Source organism: Erythrolamprus reginae, chromosome 4 (assembly GCF_031021105.1).
Source record: "Erythrolamprus reginae isolate rEryReg1 chromosome 4, rEryReg1.hap1, whole genome shotgun sequence".
Taxonomy (NCBI): Eukaryota; Metazoa; Chordata; class Lepidosauria; order Squamata; family Dipsadidae; genus Erythrolamprus; species Erythrolamprus reginae.
Genome location: NC_091953.1, coordinates 35,322,134 through 35,342,583, shown reverse-complemented (window position 1 = coordinate 35,342,583; position 20,450 = coordinate 35,322,134). Strand labels below are relative to the sequence as shown.

Genomic DNA, 20,450 nt, shown 5'->3' with positions numbered 1-20,450 from the left:
TCGGAACCGTTCTCTCCTCTTCAGCAGCACAAAAACCGCCCCTATCCATCTTTGATAGCATATACAGAGCCTGGTAGCATTTTCAAGATTAAATAGCTTTATTGAGTTTTAAGTTCTAATGAGTTGTATGAAGAGAGTTGCACGCAATTCTAGTTGGTACTAGGCTGCATGTAGGGATGGGCAGCAGGCAGGACAGGGTGGAACACAGTTCCACCAGCAGAAATGAAGTGAAATGAAATGAAGATGCATGCGCAATTCCATCTGATCAGCGGCTGTCACTTCCTGGATTACTGGTCTCGGCTTGGCTCTCCTTTTTTTCTCTGCTGCCACTGTTGCATCTGCGTCTGCACTCCTTGCTTTTTTCCTCTTTCCTCCTTCCTGGCCTCGGACGAGCTTCCCTCTCTCCTGCCCGGCTCTCCTCCAGCCTCACATGGCCACCTCCCACCTGAGGTGCAAGCAGAAGGCGTGGGTGGAGCAGCGCTGGCAGCATTTATGCTTCTGGCAGCACCCGTTCAACTAGCTACCCAGCACCCCAGTGAGCGACATTGGTAAGGTTGTAAGTCGAGGACTTAACAGTTCACTTGAACGATGATGATCGTTCAAGCCACTCTCACCTGGTCAGATGGCCAGGAAGCCCCTCCTACCCAGCCACATGACAATTAAGCCACGCCCACAAAATAAGCCACACCCACAGTGTGGCAGTAAAAAAATTGGCTGCCCATTACTGGCTGCATGTCAGCATAGTTTCCATGCATTTATATGGTTCTTCCTGCCATCTCTAATTACAGAGACCTTATTGGATTCAATGTAAGCTTTTGAAAGCTATTAGCAGAATTTCCTATTACAGTGATCCCCCGATTATTGCGAGGGTTCCGTTCTAAGACCCCTCGCGATAATCGATTTTTCGGGATGTAGTGGTGCGGAAGTAAAAACACCATCTGAGCATGCGCGCCCCTTTTTCCATGGCCGCACATGCGCAGATGGTGGAGTTTGCGTGTGGGCGGCGGGGAAGACCCAGGGAAGGTTCCTTTGGCCGCCCAACAGCTGATCTGCTCCGCAGCGCGGCAGCAGCGAGGAGCCGAAGATGGGGTTTCCCCGTTGGAAACCCCATCTTCGGCTCCTTGCTGCTGCCGCGCTGCGGAGCAGATCAGCTGTTGGGCGGCCAAAGGAACCTTCCCTGGGTCTTCCCGCCGCCCAGGCAAAGGGGAAACCCCAAGATCGCTTGCCGCTTGCCCGTTCACCCGCCCGCCCGGCTGCTCGCTGGCCTGTTCACCCCGCCCACCCGGCCGCTCCGCTTGCCCGTTCACCCGCCCGCCCGGCTGCTCGCTTGCCGCTCGAGAGCAAGAGGGGGAGAGATAGAGAAAGAGAGAGAAGGAAAGAAAGAGATGAGAGAGGGAGGAAGAGAGTGTGAGAGAGGAAGAAGCAAGATAGAGAAAGAGAGAGAGAAAGAAAGATGAGAAAGGAAGGGAGTGACGTCATCGGGTGGAAAAATCGCGATATAGCGTTTCGCAAAGATCGAGATCGCGAAACTCGGGGGATCACTGTATGTGATAGCCTTCATAATTCTGTTCTGATCTTTAGCAAAAGGAAACAAAACCTCCTGTGAAATATAAACATTAAACAGATAGAAATACAAACATGAACAGAAAGATAGCACATTGCAGGTTAATCCCAGCAATGATTAACACTTGAACGGATTGCAGCTTCATTAACACATTTTGTTACCTTCTTTACATATCAGCAAAGCACCAATGAGACCAGAATTAAAATCTCGCACCATGTTTACATGTGAGTAGTAGGCATAAGTGAGACAGGGGGGGTCAGCTGCTTTTGGCCCAATTTCTGCAGTGATATTCCACACATATTTGAACGATTGGCCTGGAGGCACAGCATCATCCAGTCTTTCCATATCTGATGTCCCATCAGAGTATGAAGAACCTACAATGGCAAAGGAAAGAAGTTATTGTGATTCATTACCAACCATCATCATCTTTTAATGACCCCATAAACCCTTGCAGGATGGAATCTGAGTGATTACTGGCCGGATGCTTTTCCTGTCACCAGTACAGAGTTATATTCAGCAGATATTGTATATTTTCATCTCCACCTCTAGGTCATCACACTACTCATTCATTACCAACAATGCCATTGTAATTAAATGCATATGTGTGTGAGTGGGCATGCACACACTTGCTCATTCTATTACAGATCTGGTTGCAAATTGGGACTTTCTTCGATTGTCCACATATGATAAAAAAAAGAGATCTTAATCCATATTTCAGTTTTCCTATATTTCATTGCTCCTCTTTCTTTCTTTCTTTCTTTCTTTCTTTCTTTCTTTCTTTCTTTTTCTTTCTTTCTTTCATCCCTCCCTCCCTTCCTTCCTCCCTTTCTTGTTTTTTCTTTCTTTCCTTCCTTCCTTTTTCTTTCTTTCTTTCCTCCCTCCCTTCCTCCCCTTCTTTTTCTTTCTTTCTTTCCTCCCTCCCTCCCTCCCTTTCTTTTTCTTTCCTTCCTTCCTTTTTCTTTCTTTCTTCCCTCCCTCCCTTTCTTTTTCTTTCCTTCCTTCCTTCCTTTTTCTTTCTTTCCTCCCTCCCTCCCTTCCTCCCTTTCTTTTTCTTTCTTTCCTTCCTTCCTTTTTCTTTCTTTCCTCCCTCCCTCCCTTCCTTCCTTCCTCCCTTTCTTTTTCTTTCTTTCTTTCCTCCCTCCCTTCCTTCCTTTTTCTTTCTTATATGCCGCCCCGAGTTTGCGGAGAGGGGCAGCATATAAATCCAATAAATCTAATCTAATCTTCTTTCTTTCTTTCCTCCTGCCCTCCCTCCCTTCCTTCCTTCCTCCCTTTCTTTTTCTTTCTTTCTTTCCACCCTCCCTCCCTTCCTTCCTCCCTTCCTTCCTTTTTCTTTCTTATATGCCGCCCCGAGTTTGCGGAGAGGGGCGGCATATAAATCCAATAAATCTAATCTAATCTAATCTTCTTTCTTTCTTTCCTCCCTCCCTCCCTTCCTCCCTTTCTTTTTCTTTCCTTCCTTCCTTCCTTTTTCTTTCTTTCCTCCCTCCCTCCCTTCCTTCCTTCCTTCCTCCCTTTCTTTTTCTTTCTTTCTTTCTTTCCTCCCTCCCTTCCTTCCTTCCTTTTTCTTTCTTATATGCCGCCCCGAGTTTGCGGAGAGGGGCGGCATATAAACCCAATAAATCTAATCTAATCTAATCTTCTTTCTTTCTTTCCTCCCGCCCTCCCTCCCTTCCTTCCTTCCTCCCTTTCTTTTTTTTTCTTTCTTTCTTTCCTCCCTTCCTCCCTTCCTTCCTTCCTTCCTTTCTTTTTCTTTCTTTCTTTCTTTCCTCCCTCCCTTCCTTCCTTCCTTTTTCTTTCTTATATGCCGCCCCGAGTTTGCGGAGAGGGGCGGCATATAAATCCAATAAATCTAATCTAATCTAATCTTCTTTCTTTCTTTCCTCCCTCCCTTCCTTCCTCCCTTTCTTTTTCTTTCCTTCCTTCCTTTTTCTTTCTTTCCTCCCTCCCTCCCTTCCTTCCTCCCTTTCTTTTTCTTTCTTTCCTTCCTTCCTTTTTCTTTCTTTCCTCCCTCCCTCCCTTCCTTCCTTCCTCCCTTTCTTTTTCTTTCTTTCTTTCCTCCCTCCCTCCCTTCCTTCCTTTTTCTTTCTTATATGCCGCCCCGAGTTTGCGGAGAGGGGCGGCATATAAATCCAATAAATCTAATCTAATCTTCTTTCTTTCTTTCCTCCCTCCCTCCCTTCCTTCCTCCCTTTCTTTTTTTGCTACTCAGGGGTAGCACAGTCCAAGAGCTCTTTCATTTGGCTCCACTTCTATTATTCAATCCCTTCAAACTATTTTAAATAATTTTATTTAATTTTATTTATAATATTTAACTATAAATATCTGAAGCCAGGACAGAAGTCGGTGATAAATTAATAGCTTGCCACACTATCTATAGAAGGCCTGATGTTTATGGGAATTGGGAGGGGTGATTTTCATGAGGGAACAAGTGGAGCCACAAAGGATTCTTTTGAGTGGTTCAAGGCCAACCTATGCCCACCCACCTGGGCGGAAGTGGAAGAAGGATTTGCCAATTCTGACACAATCTGAGTGTGCAACGTGACAAGTTTGTGGGTGGGGGACAAGGGATGTGAACTTTCAACTGGGTGGTAAACTCAGATTCAGCTTTCCCAGTGTAGGTGCCAGGATGGCTCTGGCAATAAATTGGAATTTGAGTTGGATTCTGATTTAGTTTGGATGCTACCTGGAACTTTGACAAATATTTACAATTAATATAAACATTAAATGTTTTAAATTACACTGCTCAAAAAATAAAGGGAACACTTAAACAACACAATATAACTCCAAGTAAATCCAACTTCTGTGAAATCAAACTGTCCACTTAGAAAGCAACACTGATTGACAATCAATTTCACATGCTGTTGTGCACATTCAACTTTGTACAGAGCAAAGTATTCAATGGGAATATTTCATTCATTCAGATCTAGAATGTGTTATTTGAGTGCTCCCTTTATTTAATTGAGCAGTATATTTAGTACTGATATTTAATAGTCGAGCCTTAGGATTAACTTCACTCCTGCAAACCCAAAAGAGACATAAAATATTCTGGCCTTTTATTGACCCTCCTTCAGCTGATCAACGAGACTGCAAAAATATAATTCCTTGGTGACCTGAATCACTTTATATAAAACCAAAATAAGTTGTTGGCATCCTCTTCCATGTTTACAGTACATGTGGAATATTTTTGTTTGATTTTGTGTGTATGAGATGGCAGAACAAACCTGGGGTTTTTTAAGTGAGGCAAAACTGACTTAAAGTGGAAGTGAGTTTGCGGGTTAGGCAAAGAGAGGCTGCCTAGGGCAGTGTTTCTCAACCTTGGCAACTTGAAGAGATCTGGACTTCAACTTCCAGAATTCCCCAGCCAGCATTCGCTGGCTGGGGAATTCTGGGAGTTGAAGTCCAAATCTCTTCAAGTTGCCAAGGTTGGGAAACACTGGCCTAGGGAATGGTCAGATAAGACACAGAAGCCCACAGCTGCAACCTCTTTTCACCCCAGTTCCATAATCATTCTTAAATACCATTAGATAACTTGACAGAGAGCCAACAGAGTTGCAAGAGGATCAGAAGAAATGATCTGGGTCTGGGAAACTCAAGGTTGCTTTTCCTACTGTAAGTGGGAGCTGGAATAGCCAATTTTGCTGAAATAGCTTCACCTAAACCAGGGACTTCAAACTTGCATTGTCACAGCGTCGTCACAAGACACATTGTGACTTTTCCCCGCTTCCCTCTTAAATTGGGCATGGGTGTGGCTATCACATGATGCATCTGTCCAGCATGCCGTGAGTTTCACAACCCTGACTTAGACTGATGCTAAAAGGTTCACAACCAGTATTGGGTTCCTACCGGAATGAGCGAGAGACAACACATCAGTAGCGGAAATGGAGCTGCATGGGCAGCTCTGGGTGATCAGCGGGCTGCGCAGGCATATCGGAGCAAAATTTAGCTTCTGGGCATGCGCAGAATCTCACAAGAGGACACGCATGTGTGAGATTTTGGTGATTTTTAGCAATTGTTTGCATCCATGCATGCGCGGAAGCAAAAAAAACCGCTGAAACCTTGTGTGCCCACACATTTTCTCACTAGATTTACTTCCTGCGCAGAAGCCAAATCCCATTCCAACACATGTGCACGCCCACCAGATGCACCCACACACCCACCGGTCACCTGCACTGATAGTGGTGGCAAGTTGGAACCCCTGCCTGCTCACAACCCCTCTCCCCATCAAAAATGCAAGGATATAGCTCTACTAAGCTGCATTTTTCGTAAGTATTAACAAACCCCTATTCAGAGGTAGTCCTTAAACTTATAACAGTTCATTTAGTGATCATTCAAAGTTACCATGTCACTGAAAAAAAGTGACTTAGGAATGTTTTTCGCACATTGCAGCATCCCAATGATCAAATAGCCGGAGAGGGGCGGCATACAAGTCTAATAAATTATTATTATTATTATTATTATTATTATTATTATTATTATTATCATCATCATTATTATTATTACGTCAATACAACACAGCAAACGAGATCACTATGCTGGATTTCGTATTTCATCACCAGTCGGGCGCTTCCCAAGCACCTAGGACTGCGTGATGTAGCGGCGAATTATGTTTGCCGATCCCAGTAAAGCGGTCTTTTGCAATTGACAGGTGGAGATTTTGTCAATTCCGATGGTTTTCAAATGACCACTGAGATCCATTGGCACCGCGCCCGGCATGCCAAGTACCACTGGGACCACATTTTGGTTTGCTTTACCTTGAGAACATTATTATTATTATTATTATTATTATTATTATTATTATTATTATTAATCAAATTTTGAATGCTTGGCAACTGGTTCATATTCATGATGATTGTGATCACCTTTTGCAGCCTTCTGACAAAGAAAGACATTGGGGAAGCCAAATTCCCTTAACAACAGTATCACTCGCTTAATCGCTGCAATCATTCACTTAACAACTTTGGCAAGAAAGATTGTCGAATGGGGCAAAATCCACTTCATAACACTTTCACTTAGCAACAGAAATTTGGGGCTCAATTGTAGCTGAGGCTTCAAACCATTTGGAAAGCAGTCAAATTCTCTCTTTTGTTTAAGAATGTCCTCAGAAACATTTGGGTCTCTGCTTCTGTCTTTGCCAGCTCTTGCCCTCAGGAACAATCCTACCCCTGTTTATTTAGAATTTAGCACCATTGTTTAAATCTACCCAAGATCTATAAAAATGGACCGAGATATGCAGAACAATAGTATCAGCATTTACCTTCTGACCATTTGTTGTACACAGCACTCTGCGGGTGAATGCTCACAGGCTGAGTAGCAAAATTCTGGAAATAAATTATGAGGACGTCTCCCACTTCGCCTCGTAGGGTTGGCCCTAGGAGCCCTGCTCAAAGCACATTAAAAAATGATTTTAAAGAGAATAATTAATAAATAAATAAATATATATATATACTTGTTTTCTTTTTCTTCTGGCTTGAATGTAAACATAGAAACATAGAAGATTGATGGCAGAAAAAGACCTCAAGGTCCATCTAATCTGCCCTTATACTATTTCCTCTATTTTATCTTAGGAGATACAGTGATACCTTGTCTTACAAACTTAATTGGTTCCAGGACGAGGTTCTTAAGGTGAAAAGTTTGTAAGACGAAATAATGTTTCCCATACGAATCAATGGAAAAGCGATTAATGTGTGCAAGCCGAAAATTCACCCCTTTTGCCAGCCGAAGCACCCGTTTTTGCACTGCTGGGATTCCCCTGAGGCTCCCTTCCATGGGAAACCCCACCTCCGGACTTCTGTGTTTTTGTGATGCTGCAAGGGAATCCCAGCAGGGAAATCCCAGCATCACAAAAATGAGCGCTTTGCTGGCAACGGAAGTCGGGAGGTGGGGTTTCCCAGCGAAGGGAACATCAGTGAAATCGCAGCTTCACAAAAACACCGAAGTCCTCGAAACCCCATCTCCGAACCTCTGTGTTTTTGCGATGCTGCGATTTCACTGAGTCTCCCCTCGCTGGGAAACCCCACCTCCAGACTTCCGCTGCCAGTGAAGTGCTCATTTTTGCGATGCTGGGATTCCCCTGCAGCATCGCAAAACACACAGAAGTCCGGAGGTGGGGTATCCCATGGAGGGGCGCCTCAGGGGAATCCCAGCAGCGCAAAAATGGGTGCTTCACCGGCAACGGAAGTCTGGAGGCGGGGCATCTCAGCGGCGGCGGTGGGTTTGTAAGGTGAAAATAGTTTGTAAGACGAGGCAAAAAAATCTTAAACCCCGGGTTTGTATCTTGAAAAACGTGTATGACGAAGCGTTTGTAAGATGAGGTATCACTCTATATGTTTATCCCAGGCATGTTTAAATTCAGTTGCTATGGATTTACCAACCACATCTGCTGGAAGTTTGTTCCAAGCATCTACTACTCTTTCAGTAAAATATTTTCCCAGATCAGGAGTGTTAAAGAAACTGAAGGCTTTACTTTAATGCCTCAAGAACAGCTTTGACTACTAATTGCATGAAGGTGAAAAATCATTTTGGAACAAACAACAGTAAATGTCAACTTTGTTGTACGAAGGATGAAACAGTTGACCATTTGATCAGTAGCTGAAGCAACATTTCACAAACGGAATAGAAGCATTGCCAGAACCACCCATTGGAAATGTTGCCAGAGGCTTGGATTTAAATGTAGTAAAAACTACTGAGACATTGAGAAGAATTTGGAAAATGCATAGATTAAGATCTTATGGGACTTTACAATCCAAACAGATAGGCATCTTGTTTATAGTGTGCCTGATATAGCAGCTATTGAAAAGAAGAAAGTCTTTTAATGTTATTATGTTCTATTCCAGAGGATGATAGAATTGAGAGAAAACAACTTGAACAGAATTACAATATATCAGGACTTGCAGATTAAAATTGAACTCTTTGGAAAAAAGCAATCCATTGTTAAATCAATTGTGATTGGAGCTCTTGGAGCAATATCTAAAGAACCCCAGATGGTACCCTATCCTTAATCAATACTCTAGAACAAGGGTCTCCAAACTTGGCAACTTTAAGACTTGTGGACTTCAACTCCCAGAATTCTCCAGCCAGCTTAGCTGGCTCGAGAATTCTGGGAGTTGAAGTCCACAAGTCTTAAAGTTGCCACGTTTGGGGATCTCTGCTCTAGAAATTGGGTAAACTTGGGATGGTTTACAATTGCAGTCCATCTGAATTCATAATCATGGGTACACTATACATTGAATATAGTCTGAAAATATTGCCTTTACCTGAAAGCTCATCTCTCGGCTTTTCTTGCTTGAAACCTACTTCATATTCTCTATAGACAATTTTTTTAAATGCAGCATCTGACTTTGATAATCTGAAACCATACAAAATAATTTGGTAAAATAATATACAGTGATCCCTCGAGTATCGCGAGGGTTACGTTCCAAGACCCCTCGCGATACTCTATTTTTCGCGATATAGTGGTGCGGAAGTAAAAACACCATCTGCGCATGCGCACCCTTTTTCCATGGCCGCGCATGCGCAGATGGTGGAGTTTGCGTGGGCGGCGGGGAAGACCCAGGGAAGGTTTCTTCGGCCGCCCAGCAGCTGATCTGCTCGGCAGCACCGCAGCAGCGAGGAGCCGAAGATCGGGGTTTCCCCGCCGCCCATGCAAAGGGGAAACCCCGATCTTCGGCTCCTCGCTGCTGCCCGCCCGCCACTCGCCTGCCCGCCCGCCGCCTGCCGCTCAAGAGCAAGAGGGGGAGAGATAGAGAAAGAGAGAGAAGGAAAGAAAGAGATGAGAGAGGGAGGAAGAGAGTGTGAGAGAGGAAGAAGCAAGATAGAGAAAGAGAGAGAGAAAGAAAGATGAGAAAGGAAGAGAGTGACGTCATCGGGTGGGAAAAATCGCGATATAGCGTTTCGCGAAGATCGAGATCGCGAAAATCGAGGGATCACTGTATTCCAACTCTTTGGCTGAAAATTCACTATGCAAGTGAAGCACATTCCCATACATTATCAGTGTCTCTATAATGCCCTTGGCCCTATGCAGTGAATGTACAGGAAATACTGCAATGGAGTTTTTCACCGACAAGAGGAAATACTTGGGAAGAAAGGAAAGGTAAATATCTGGGTTTTCAACAATATCTTGACATTAATCTACATCATGCCATCTGAAAAGTATTGAGACGCCAGACGAATTGCTAAACAGTGGTTCCCTTTATTCAGCTCTTTCCGCAAGTGACGATCAGCTGGGAACTCACCAGCCGGCAATGAGAAACTCGGCTCTATTTATACTCTTAAGGCTCGCGCCAAAAGAGCTGTGCTGCGTCTGAGCCAATCAGACGCGTCCTATTCTTTTCAATCTGCCTGGTAACAGCATTCACCTCAGGCAACTATTTACATGGTAATATATACAGACTCAACACCCCTCCCTCCTTAGTTAGTTGCAACTGTCCATCAGCTGAGCCATGTGATGAAGTCCTCCAATCGTGAAGGTCTGCGTGCGGCTCGCTCAGACCTGCGCAATTCAGTTGAGTCTGGGACTTCGTTGGTGGAGGTTGGCTCTCTGTCGGATCTGGAGCCTGGCTGGGCCTGAGTGGGGGCTCCGGCCTGCAGCGAAGTCCGGATGGAGGCTGAATCGACGTCGGAGGAGGATGATGGTGGCTCGTTGGTGTCGTGGGAGCGTTCCAGCCTCGGTGAGCCCAAATTTACATCCAACAAGTCGGGTTGTACATAAGAGTCTGCTTTGGGGGAAGAGGTTACAATGGCGGTTTGCGCATTTTCAGAGTTAATCCGCCCCCTTAAGTAATCAATGTGCCGTTTCCAAATACGGCCATCCTCTAATTGTATTAAATATGTTTTAGGCCCTTTTTGTTGTAGGACTTTTCCTTTTACCCATTGAACTCCCCCATCAAAATTTCGGGCAAATACATTCTGGCCTAGATACATGCTTCTTTCAGGCATTACAGACATTTCACCTTGACCCATGGTATTCAAGAATCGGGGGTGTAACCTGTCTAAAGGGGACCTTAGTTTCCGCCCCATTAAGACTTCTGCAGGGCTTTTATGGGTGGCAGCATTTGGAGTAATATGTTGCATTAACAGGAATTGGTCTAATTTACTTTGTACTTCTCCAGGGCCTGCTCTGCGCAGCGCCTCTTTCGCCACACGCACATAACGTTCAGCCAACCCGTTAGCCCATGGGGAGTAAGGGGAGATTAGCGCATGTCTGACCCCTAGATTACTCAAAAACACCTCAAATTGTCGTGCGGTCAGTTGTGGTCCATTATCTGAAACAAGGACATCAGGACACCCATGGGTTGCAAACAAATGATACAGAGCCTTTATGGTGGCACATGTTGTTATATTCTGCATAGTCACTATCTCTACCCACTTAGAAAAAGCATCTACGACCACCAGGAAAAACTGGGACCCGATGGGGCCAGCAAAGTCTATATGTATCCTGGACCAAGGCCCAGTGGGCTCTCCCCACTCTACGGGGGCAGTTCGAGGGGGATTGGGTCGTGACTCCTGACAGGGGTCACACTTAGCTACCCAATGTTCTATATCGAGATCTAGGCCCGGCCACCACAGGTATCCTCTTGCCAACCCCTTCATTCGGACAATGCCTGGGTGTCCCACATGCAACATACTCAACACCTTTTGCCTAAGTGTGGTTGGAATGACCACTCGATCCCCCCATAGTACACATCCCTTCAAGTATGACAATTCTAGTCGCTTTGTCTTAAAGTCTGCCAGTCCCCCCTCCTCTGGTCCCCCAAGCCAACCCCTGAGTATACAATTTATCACTCTTTGAAGAATGGGATCTGCCTTAGTATGCTCAGCCACTTCCCTGGCTGAAGTTAGGGGGGTTTCTTCTATTTCTAGCAGTAGTACATCCTCTGAAGGAACTGGTTCCTCCCCTCTTTGTGCCAAGGGGCACCGGCTTAGTCCATCAGCGTGGCTTATGGACTTCCCTCCCTTATGTATTAAGGTATACTGATAACTGGAGAGGAAGAGAGCCCATCTAATCAGTCTAGGGGACATGAACGGAGGGGTAGGTTTATCTGAAGGCAACAGTCCCAAAAGGGGTTTGTGGTCGGTTATTAATTCAAACCTCCTTCCAAATAAATAATTATGGAATTTCTTAATGCAAGCTATTAAAGCCAGGGCCTCTTTATCCAACTGGCTATAGTTACGTTCAGCAGGGGTTAGTGTTCTGGAGAAAAAAGCTATAGGTGCCTCAGTGTTGTCTGGCATTACGTGGGCCAGTACTCCGCCCACCCCATAAGCCGAAGCATCGCATGTAAGCCTTATGGGCAAGACTGAACTGTACTGAACCACCACACTATTAGAAGTCAATAAGGTCTTTATTAGAGAAAATGCTTGGCGTTCAGGTCTGCCCCAGGTCCAGGGAATTCCCTTCTGAAGGAGTCGGTGGAGGGGTTCTGCGACCGTTGCCTTCTGTCTCAAAAAAATAGAATAAAAATTCAGAAGACCTAAAAAAGCTTGTAGTTCAGTCTTATTGGTTGGTTCAGGCGCTTCGGTAATTGCTTTTAATTTATCGGTTGTGGGGTGGATGCCCTGACTATCTATTCTATACCCTAGAAATTCAATACTAGTGGTGCCCCATACACACTTGTCTGCTTTTACCCTGAGGCCCTTGGATTGGAGTCGTTGTAGGACAGCCCTGATTCTCTGGTTCAATTGGGGAATGGTTTTAGCCGAAATTAGTATATCATCGAAGTAGGGTATGGTTCCTTCAAGCCCCGCTAACACTCGCTCCATTAAGCTTTGAAAAATCCCAGGGGCTATGCTTACCCCGAATTGCAATCTTGTGCATCGGAAAGCACCTCTGTGCGTGACAATTGTCTGAGCCAAAGAGGTAGGCTCATCGACCGGAAGCTGCAGGTATGCCTGAGCAAGATCGATCTTTGCAAAGACTTTTCCCTCTCCTAGGGAGTGTAGGAGGTGCTGAACTACAGGTATGGGATAGGGGTGATGCTGAAGGGCCTTATTTATAGTAGACTTGTAGTCTGCACAGACTCTTAGCGAACCGTCTGGTTTCAATGGAGTGACAATTGGAGTCTCCCATGGCCCTTGCTCTACAGGGACTAGGATTCCTTGAGCAATAAGTTGATCTAACTGAAGGTCTAGTTTAGGCAGTAAAGGTAAAGGAACCCTTCGTGGTTTCAGGCGAATGGGCGGAACCTTTGGGTCTATGGAGAAAGAGATAGGGTCCCCCTTATACGTTCCCAAAGTGGGGCTGAATACTTCAGGATACTCAAGTACAAAATCTGGGGTATTAGAAGGGGACTGTACTAAACAGATGCCAGAGATCTCAATACCTAAGGGGGCCATCCAGGTTAACCCAAGGAGGGAATGCCTTGCCCCATCCACTATCACCAAAGGTAGGGAACAATTAACAGATTTGAATTGTACAGGAATATCAATTTTACCCAATACAGGGATTACATGTCCCTGGAAATCCCTTATAATCAAAGCAGTTTGAGTTAACATAGACTTACAGACATGTGGCATATACATTTTAAATTTGTCCCAAGGCATAATAGAGTGCCTAGACCCGGTGTCCAGTTCTAGATCACAAGGCTTGCCATTTAAAAGTAGGGAAATAATGATTTTGGTGCCTTGCGTTGAATTTGCGCAATTTACGTAAGTTTGACAGTTACCTCTGTTGTAGTCGCGGTTAGCGGCTAAGTTGTTTTTTCGGTTAAAAGATCTTGGAGGCCGGTTTTCACGGGCCTGTGGAGCCTGGTAGGAGAAACGCTGTTGGCGCGGAGCAGAGAAGGTTTCCTCTGGCTGGGGAGCCCGGCAGGCCTCAGCGATGTGACCGCGCCGATTGCAGCGGCGACAGATGGCTTCCCGAAACGGGCAGCGAAGTCGCGGATGATTTCCCCGGCAACCTGGGCATGGAGCTTGTGTGCGAGGGTATCTCGGTTGTCGTGCGGGGTCGCTGGGAAGCAGGAGGCAGGAATCGTCGGTGGCGGATGGCGGGCTGAGGTCGTCGGCTGGATCGGCTGTGGAGGAGATTTTAGAGACGGTTTCTTTGTTGACGTGGCTTTGGAGGTCTTTGGCAGCCGCTTCGGCGACCTCGGCTGTCTGGGCAAGCTTGATGACGGTTTGCAATGTAGGTTCGTCCTCGGTGAGGAGTTTGCCTCGTACGGTGGCGTTTTTCATGCCGAATATGATCGCGTCTGTTAGTCGAGCTTCTGGGCTGTCAAAACGGCATTTTGACAGGACGGTTCGGAGTCTTGTGGCGAATTGATTGATAGACTCAGCTTCTCGTTGGGCCATCCTGGAGAACTGATGGCGGTATACCACAGCTGGCTTCGTGGGTTTGAAATGACCCGCAAGCTTGGATTGTAAGTCTGGCCACGGCACGTTCTTGGCAGGAAGCGGATCGGTGAGTGTTTGAGCCAAGTCGAAGATCTCGGGGCCGCAGTAGTTAAGGAAGATGGCTCGCTTCCTGTCGTCTTCGGCGGTCCCCATTCCGGCGGCTTCCAGGAAGATTTCGAAGCGGGTCATGTAGGCTTCCCAAGACGCTTTTTCGGGGTCGAAGTAGTCGGGTGCTCGGCCGATCTGCGAAGGATTCATCTTGCTTGTAGGTTCTCTCCGGTTCTCGTCGCCAGTGAAAAGTATTGAGACGCCAGACGAATTGCTAAACAGTGGTTCCCTTTATTCAGCTCTTTCCGCAAGTGACGATCAGCTGGGAACTCACCAGCCGGCAATGAGAAACTCGGCTCTATTTATACTCTTAAGGCTCGCGCCAAAAGAGCTGTGCTGCGTCTGAGCCAATCAGACGCGTCCTATTCTTTTCAATCTGCCTGGTAACAGCATTCACCTCAGGCAACTATTTACATGGTAATATATACAGACTCAACACCATCCACTTACACATTACCGCTAAACTCTAGTTGCAACACTTTATACTTTAATGAAACTAGCTGATGGAATGTCCTATTAATCATCTACATATAGAAGTCAACCTACAGATTGATGCAAACCCATTTATTACAGTTGTGGAAACCAAAGATATATAAAGAGACTGTCACACCTGGAAATCATATCAAGATACACAATAATTTTGGGATTAGTCAGACATATAGCTACATAAGAGAAAAGAAAGAGAACAGAATAAATGCCGAGTATAAACGGAATGGTGTAATCTGTGAAAATAGTAGGAATGAAAAAAAATATTCAGAACTTAAGCACAAGAGCTGGAATATTGAAATTTAACATGCAGCATAATATCAACAAAGCTGAGAGGTCAATGACTACTTCAGCTTCAACCTCAATAACACAAGAGCACGCAACAGATTCAAACTTAATACGAACTGCTCCAAACTTGACTGTAAAAAATATGATTTCAACAATCGAGTTATCGAAGCGTGGAACTCATTACCGGACTCAATAGTGTCAACCCCTAACCCCCAACACTTCTCCCTTAGACTATCCACGATTGACCTCTCCAGGTTCCTAAGAGGCCAGTAAGGAGCGTACATAAGTGCACTGGTGTGCCTTTCGTCCCCTGTCCAATTGTCTTTCCTTTCTTTCACCTATCTTATATATTCTCTTCCTTTCATATATCTTCTCTAAGTTCACTTTCACCCTCTTTTATATTATCACATGTCTATCTTTCTTCCTATGTATTTGTGTATTGGACAAATGAATAAATAAATAAAAAATAAAGGATAGAATGCCAGTGAAAATAGTATAGTAGATAAGTAGTGGGAGCATTGGATAAGGAGTTATTGCAGAGCATGTAGAAATGAAAGGGCAAAGAGTAGTGAGGCTGTTAAGCAAATGAAAACATGTGGCAATGTTTATAGAAAGAAGGATAAAGTAAACCGAACTGTATCTCCTAATTCAAATGGTAAAGCCTTTTCTGGGCTGTGCTTATCATTGTTCATTTAAAATCAGGGGTGAGTTCTTCCTGGTTCAGACTGGTTTGCCCAAACCGGTAGCGACCCATTGGTGACATCACAATGATGTTACTGAACTAGATCAGTCGTTGCCAAGCAGTGGATGCTGCCATCTTTTTAAAAAACGTTTTTGATTTTTAAAAAAAATCCTTCTGAGCATGCACAGAAGCCAAGTTTGTTTGTTTGTTTGTTTGTTTGTTTGTTTGTTTATTTATTTATTTATCTATCTATCTATCTATTTATTTATTTATTTAGATTTGTATGCCGCCCCTCTCCGCAGACTCGGGGCGGCTCACAACAAAGTGAAAAAAAACAATTTACAACAAATCTAAATTTCTAAAGTTCTTGCACTGGGCATGTGGTCACCATCTTTTTTCAGCTTTGGGTGGGGTTTTTTTGTATTTTTGATTACATAGAAACATAGAAGATTGATGGCGGAAAAAGACCTCATGGTCCATCTGGTCTGCCCTCATACTATTTCCTGTATTTTATCTTAGGATGGATCTATGTTTATCCCAGGCATGTTTAAATTCAGTTACTGTGGATTTACCAACCACGTCTACTGGAAATTTGTTCCAAGCATCTACTACTCTTTCAGTAAAATAATATTTTTCACGTTGCTTCTGAACTTTCTCCCAACTACTGTACGTGCATGTATGCGCACCAAGTGTGCGCCCATGGAGCAAGCCCACATAGCATGTCCACGCAGTGCACCCACAAAGCGCACCCCTGCAGGGTGCCCACGCAGTGTGGGAGGTAGCGAACCAGCAGCAAGATAAGTTGGAACCCACCCTAATGCTTCCCTTCAACAGTTATTGAATTACAGTATACTGTATATACAAAGTGGTGCACAGAGATAATAAAAACATATATTGGAAATCATAGAACCAAAGTGTCTCTGTAACAACAAGGAATAGCTAAGACTAGCTACACTTTAACAATTCCAGTTGAAAGTAAGCATTAGGACTGTAAGTTTGAATACTCTGATAATATAACATAGAAACATAGAAGATTGACGGCAGAAAAAGACCTCATGGTCCATCTAGTCTGCCCTTATACTATCTCCTGTACTTTATCTTAGGATGGATATATGTTTATCCCAGGCATGTTTAAATTTAGTGACTGTGAATTTACCAACCACGTCTGCTGGAAGTTTGTTCCAAGCATCTACTACTCTTTCAGTAAAATATTTTCTCACATTGCTTCTGATCTTTCCCCCAGCTAACCTCAGATTGTGCCCCCTTGTTCTTGTGTTCACTTTCCTATTAAAAACACTTCCCTCCTGAACTTTATTTAACCCTTTAACATATTTAAATGTTTTGATCATGTCTCCCCTAACGCAGCAATTGTTTGAAATGGGAAAATATGAATTAAGAAAGGAAAAGGCTAAGCCATGCCTTTCACTCAAAGCAATGTGAAAATCATAGCATGCCCCCCCCTCTTGAAATGAATCCAACACCATCTAATTGGTTACCTCATCTTTATTAACTGGTTGCGTTCATAAAACAGTTTACCTGCCTAATTATTTTTTATTTTATTTATTTATTTATTTTGTCAAACAATTATAGGGTGGTAATTTGTACAAATAAAACATTAGATAATTAATGATAAAAAGTAACAAAAGAAACAACCACAACAACACAAGAGCACACAACAGATTTAAACTTAATATTAACCGCTCCAAACTTGACTGTAAAAAATATGACTTCAGTAACCGAGTTGTCGAAGCGTGGAACTCATTACCGGACTCCATAGTGTCATCCCCAAACCCCCAACACTTTACCCTTAGATTATCTACGGTTGACCTATCCAGATTCCTAAGAGGTCAGTAAGAGGCGAGTACAAGTGCACCAGAGTGCCTTCCGTCCCCTGTCCTATTGCTCTCCTATAAAATATCTCCTATACCTTTCTTCTATTCCTATATCTCTTCTTCTATTCTTTCATTGATATGTTCTATTACTATATCTTCTTTTCTATTATTTCTTAGATATATTTTACTATGAGTATCTCCTCTATATATTTTATTATGAGTATCTCCTCTATAACCTTCATCATGTATTTTACTATGAGTATATAGATATATACCCACTAAAACCCTCATTGTGTATTGGACAAATAAATAAATAAATAAATAAAAATAAATAAAGACAATAGGACAGGGAGGATAGGCACAATGGTTAATTAATGGTTCATTATAGGTTACTAAATAAGCATCAGAGTGGACTAAACTTGGCTTTCCAACCACACGAGTTGGCTTCCTTAAGCTTCGCACTACATTGATCACTAAACCAATCTTCTGAATATTTCCCCCATGTCTTTCTTTAGCGTGGCCCCCATTTGTTGTTACCTGGCTAGCTCCTCAGGTTGGAGGTTGTAATCCCAGTCTTCCAGCTGAGCAGCTATGCGGTGCTCCCTGAGCTGGGCTGCATTCGCCTGGTAATGCTTCAGCCCTGACCAACCCAGGAACACCAGGAGAAGACATCTGGGTACAGGGCTCACGCTGTATCTTCCCATTGATGCTACTGTGCCGAAAGACACATGGAAAGTCAGTTCTGCCTGCAGCGACTTGTCACTTCCCCACCGAGATGTGTTCTGTGGCTGGTGTTGCAAGGGACAGTGGCTTCGGTGACGCTCTGCTCTGTTCCTCCTCCCACAACCGAGATAAGCAACTTCTGAATTTGTTTGGTGTCTTGACTCCTTCTCTGCTCAGACAGGCTGGACAACGTTAGGGAAAAGCAGGTGACCTGTTTGGACTGTTCCCCGTGGGCAGAAAAAGATTAGGAGCAGGGACAAAGGCTAAAGCTTATGAGGATGAATACCTGCAAACTTAAAAGACCAGGACAACACATCATTCAGGAATGTGAGGATCTATTGGATCTTAAGGAAAAATCTGGCAATTTCTTCTGATTTGGAGATGGGAGGCGATGTCCCCAGTAGCCTAAAGTCTCAAATCCATTTTATTGCACCAATTATGTTTATCTCGCCCTTCTCATTAATACTCTGCCTTTATTTTGTAAAAGTAGCCTACCTGAGGCTTTTTTCTCCTATTTGCATAGTGTTTTGAGCAACTGCTTAAAATACTGTACAGCTTTGGGTAACTGGTTTAAGGAAGAACTTCGAGTCATCTTTCCAATTAACCTGGTAAATTCAGAGACAACACATCTTCATATAATTGTTGGTTTTGACCTTGAAACTCTATATGCCATGGAGGCAGGTTACCTAAGGAACCATCTTCTCTTCCATTACATCAACGTTTCTTCACATGAGTAGGCAGAGAACATATGTTATAGACTATCAATTAAATAATTTCAATTGGCAGAGTCCACATATAGAGCCTTCTCTGCCGACATTCCTGTTCTTTTATGATATTTCCTCCCCTGTCCCAAAGTGACATGGACTTCCACTGTCCTGGCCTTTGAAGATCTAGTTCTGCCAATGCCCAGGATTCGCAGAAGAGCAAGCAATCTTGAGATTGGGTGCTTTGAAGGCCATCACCCCATTTTTTAAAAACACAATCCTCCTTTTAATTATTCCTACCATGTTTTAGTTCCCTCCTTTAACTGAAATATAGTTTTCATATGGTTTTGGTTTTTTAATTGTACCCTGTCTGGAGTTGCTCTGTGAGATGGTAGTCTTTAAATTTGATAAACAAATTAAATTACTAACCAATCTGTGATTTATTTATAACTGCAAGGTAATTCAATGTTTTAACCATTCATTTAGGGTCAGGGTTGGAAAATTATGGCTTCTCTAACTTTAGTTACCTATGGTACATGTACATATACAGTGTTCCCTCGATTTTTGCGGGTTCGAACTTTGCGGAAAGTCTATACCACGGTTTTTCAAAAATATTAATTAAAAAATACTTTGCGGGTTTTTTCCCTATACCATGGTTTTTCCCACCCGATGACATCATATGTCATCGCCAAACTTTCGTCTGCCTTTAATAAATATTTTTTTTAATAAACTTTAATAAATAAACATGGTGAGTAATAATCTGAATGGTTGCTAAGGGAATGGAAAATTGCAATTTAGGGGTTTAAAGTGTTAAGGGAAGGCTTGTGATACTGTTCATAGGCAAAAATAGTGTATTTACTTCCGCATCTCTACTTCGCGGAAATTCAACTTTCGTGGGCGGTCTCGGAACGCATCCCCCGCAAAAAGCGAGGGAACACTGTATACTGCTCATAAAAATAAAGGGAACACTTAAATAACACAATATATTCTCTGTGGCGGCCCCGACCCTCTGGAATCAACTCCCCACGGAGATTAGGATTGCCCCCACCCTCCTTGCCTTTTGTAAACTCCTTAAAACCCACCTCTGTCGTCAGGCATGGGGAAATTGATTCACCTGGGCCGTTTCCGTTTTATGTATGGTTTGTATGAGACGTATGATTGTTTTTTACATTAAGGGGTTTTAAATTGTTTTAATTATTGGATTTGTACTTTTTTTATTGTTGTGAGCCGCCCCAAGTCTTCGGAGAGGGGCGGCATACAAATCTAATTAATAATAATAATAATAATAATAATAATAATAATAATAATATCAACAACAACTTCAAGGAAATCAAACTTCTGTGAAATCAAACTGTCCACTTAGGAAGCAACACTGATTGACAATCAATTTCACATGTTGTCAGCACATTCAACTTTGTACAGAACAAAGTATTCAATGATAAAATGTCATTCATTCAGATCTGGGATGTGCTCTTTGAGTGTTCCCTTTATTTTTTTTTGAGCAGTGTATATACCAATGAACATATATTCTATTAATGTAAACATCAAGTTTATTTCACTAAATAATGAACCTCCTCATAGGAAAAGGACAATTATATGATGCCTCCTACGGTGTTCAGAAACCTGTTCAAGCCATGTCCTAGGCACATCACTTTTTATACAAAGAAAAATTTAACTTTTATTTTCTCTCCTCCTCCCCCATTTTAACAAACAGAAAAGTTAATGTTTACCAG

General features: G+C 43.4%; 1 protein-coding gene across 2 annotated transcripts in view; it reads right to left on the bottom strand.

Moving 5' to 3' along the window:
- Nucleotides 1-18,071, bottom strand: part of F5 (coagulation factor V) — a 70,735-nt gene extending 52,664 nt beyond the window's left edge. Inside the window, exons 1-4 of one of the 2 annotated variants that reach the window (XM_070749970.1) lie at nt 17,828-18,071; nt 8,821-8,912; nt 6,822-6,944; nt 1,726-1,938 (exon numbers count right to left, since the gene is read on the bottom strand). In XM_070749970.1, the coding sequence (XP_070606071.1) occupies nt 1,726-1,938; nt 6,822-6,944; nt 8,821-8,912; nt 17,828-17,994 (595 nt within the window). In that variant the 5' untranslated portion in view covers nt 17,995-18,071. The remainder of the gene's footprint in view (nt 1-1,725; nt 1,939-6,821; nt 6,945-8,820; nt 8,913-17,827) is intronic. The other variant, XM_070749971.1, reaches the window with a different exon arrangement.
- Nucleotides 18,072-20,450: the final 2,379 nt, after the last annotated feature.